At 38.7% G+C, this 1,392-nt stretch overlaps 1 protein-coding gene across 1 annotated transcript in view; it reads left to right on the top strand.

Annotated features, from left to right (window-relative positions):
- Positions 1–1,309: 1,309 nt before the first annotated feature.
- The window catches only part of T265_15513 (hypothetical protein), a gene marked incomplete at both ends in the record, with an annotated part of 12,532 nt that continues 12,449 nt past the window's right edge, over positions 1,310–1,392 (top strand). The window contains one exon of the mRNA XM_009178453.1: positions 1,310–1,333. Coding sequence (XP_009176717.1) covers positions 1,310–1,333 — 24 coding nt within the window. The remainder of the gene's footprint in view (positions 1,334–1,392) is intronic.

Genomic DNA, 1,392 nt, shown 5'->3' with positions numbered 1-1,392 from the left:
TAAGTTTCTCTCAAAATACTGTTTTGACTGCCAGACAGAAATGATGGAACGGACTTTTGGAAGCAAAATTTAAAAGGGAGTTTCTTTATTGTGGAAATAAGACTTAAATCAATAAATTTGATGAATTATCCTTGTTCGCTGAAAGGTACATTCAAATCAATTGTCCACAGCTGTCGTTCCCAGCCATTTCAAAACTTGGGCGGTTTGAGCATAGCGTTGTTAGGTACACACGGGTTTCGTTGCTATGGGTAATTTCATGTTATTCGATGACATGAGCGTAGTGTTTATATTTTAATTTGAACCAAGCGGGATGAACTGGTTTTTACACACTCAAACGACAGAAAAAGTACACTGCAGAAATGCCAAAAATCGACTCTTTGTTATGGTTGATCACCGGAGGTCAGGGAAGTCTATTTATACTTCATATCAACCCTACTCAAAGTTTAATTTGAAGCCACGATAGAACGAAGGTGTATTCTTCGCCAGCTGTGCACTTTGAACTCACCTATTCTAATAGATATCTTTACAGAATCTAATCTCAACGTAATTACATTCTTTGGTTCATGTCAGAACTATCCACAAAATGGATCTAATCGAACGCAACTGTCTGGCCAGGAGTGAGAAACTTGTCTACACCCTATCATTGTCCACTCTCGGAATGAATAGCTTTCCGTGGACCTCACACCTTACACCATTTTATGTACAGTTCAACAAAGTCACGTGATGTTGAGCTTCACATTTTGCTTCAGTAGTGATAGAACCCACTGAAATTTCCTATCGGTGTCATGTTTTATGGCTTATGTCCCCGATTCATTAGCGATCAGTTTTGCTGAATGCGCTACGCGGTTCGCCAATGAAGCACAACCATTGTTCGCAGGTTAAATACGAACAAACAAACGGGTATAACTCTCGAGTTGAAGAACTAAAACTGATTTCAACAAGAGTGCAAGATTTTTTTATGCGCGAAGAAAGAAACGCGCTTGTCCGAGATTTCTAGCTTAGTTTGCACGTTAGAAATCTCCAATTCTGGAGAACTCATGTCCCGAGTGACTGCACAGTTTTATCCGTCTTACCAACATTCTTGTGCACAGGCACGTTTTATGGGTAGCCTATGTTTGAGCAATTTATATGCATAAAACAAAACTACATTTAGTTTAGTAAAAATCGTTTATTTAAGGAGGGTGATGCTACTTAAATTACTACTTGTTTATGAGAAAGCCTAGGTCGTGGTAGTGACTTATTCCCAGTCTGTGGGTCGTTGTTCGTTGGAGAAACAGAAAAATTACTTAATTTTGTCTTTTTTTCAGAATATGTTCACCCGTTACTACAATACGTGAGTGATTGTGCTGTACAAGCTTTCGTCAACACACTACTCATAAGGTTGCTTAAAAC

The sequence above is a fragment of the Opisthorchis viverrini genome (assembly GCF_000715545.1).
Source record: "Opisthorchis viverrini unplaced genomic scaffold opera_v5_560, whole genome shotgun sequence".
Taxonomy (NCBI): Eukaryota; Metazoa; Platyhelminthes; class Trematoda; order Opisthorchiida; family Opisthorchiidae; genus Opisthorchis; species Opisthorchis viverrini.
Note: the sequence above shows the minus strand (reverse complement) of the source record. Positions and strands in the feature narration are given on the sequence as shown.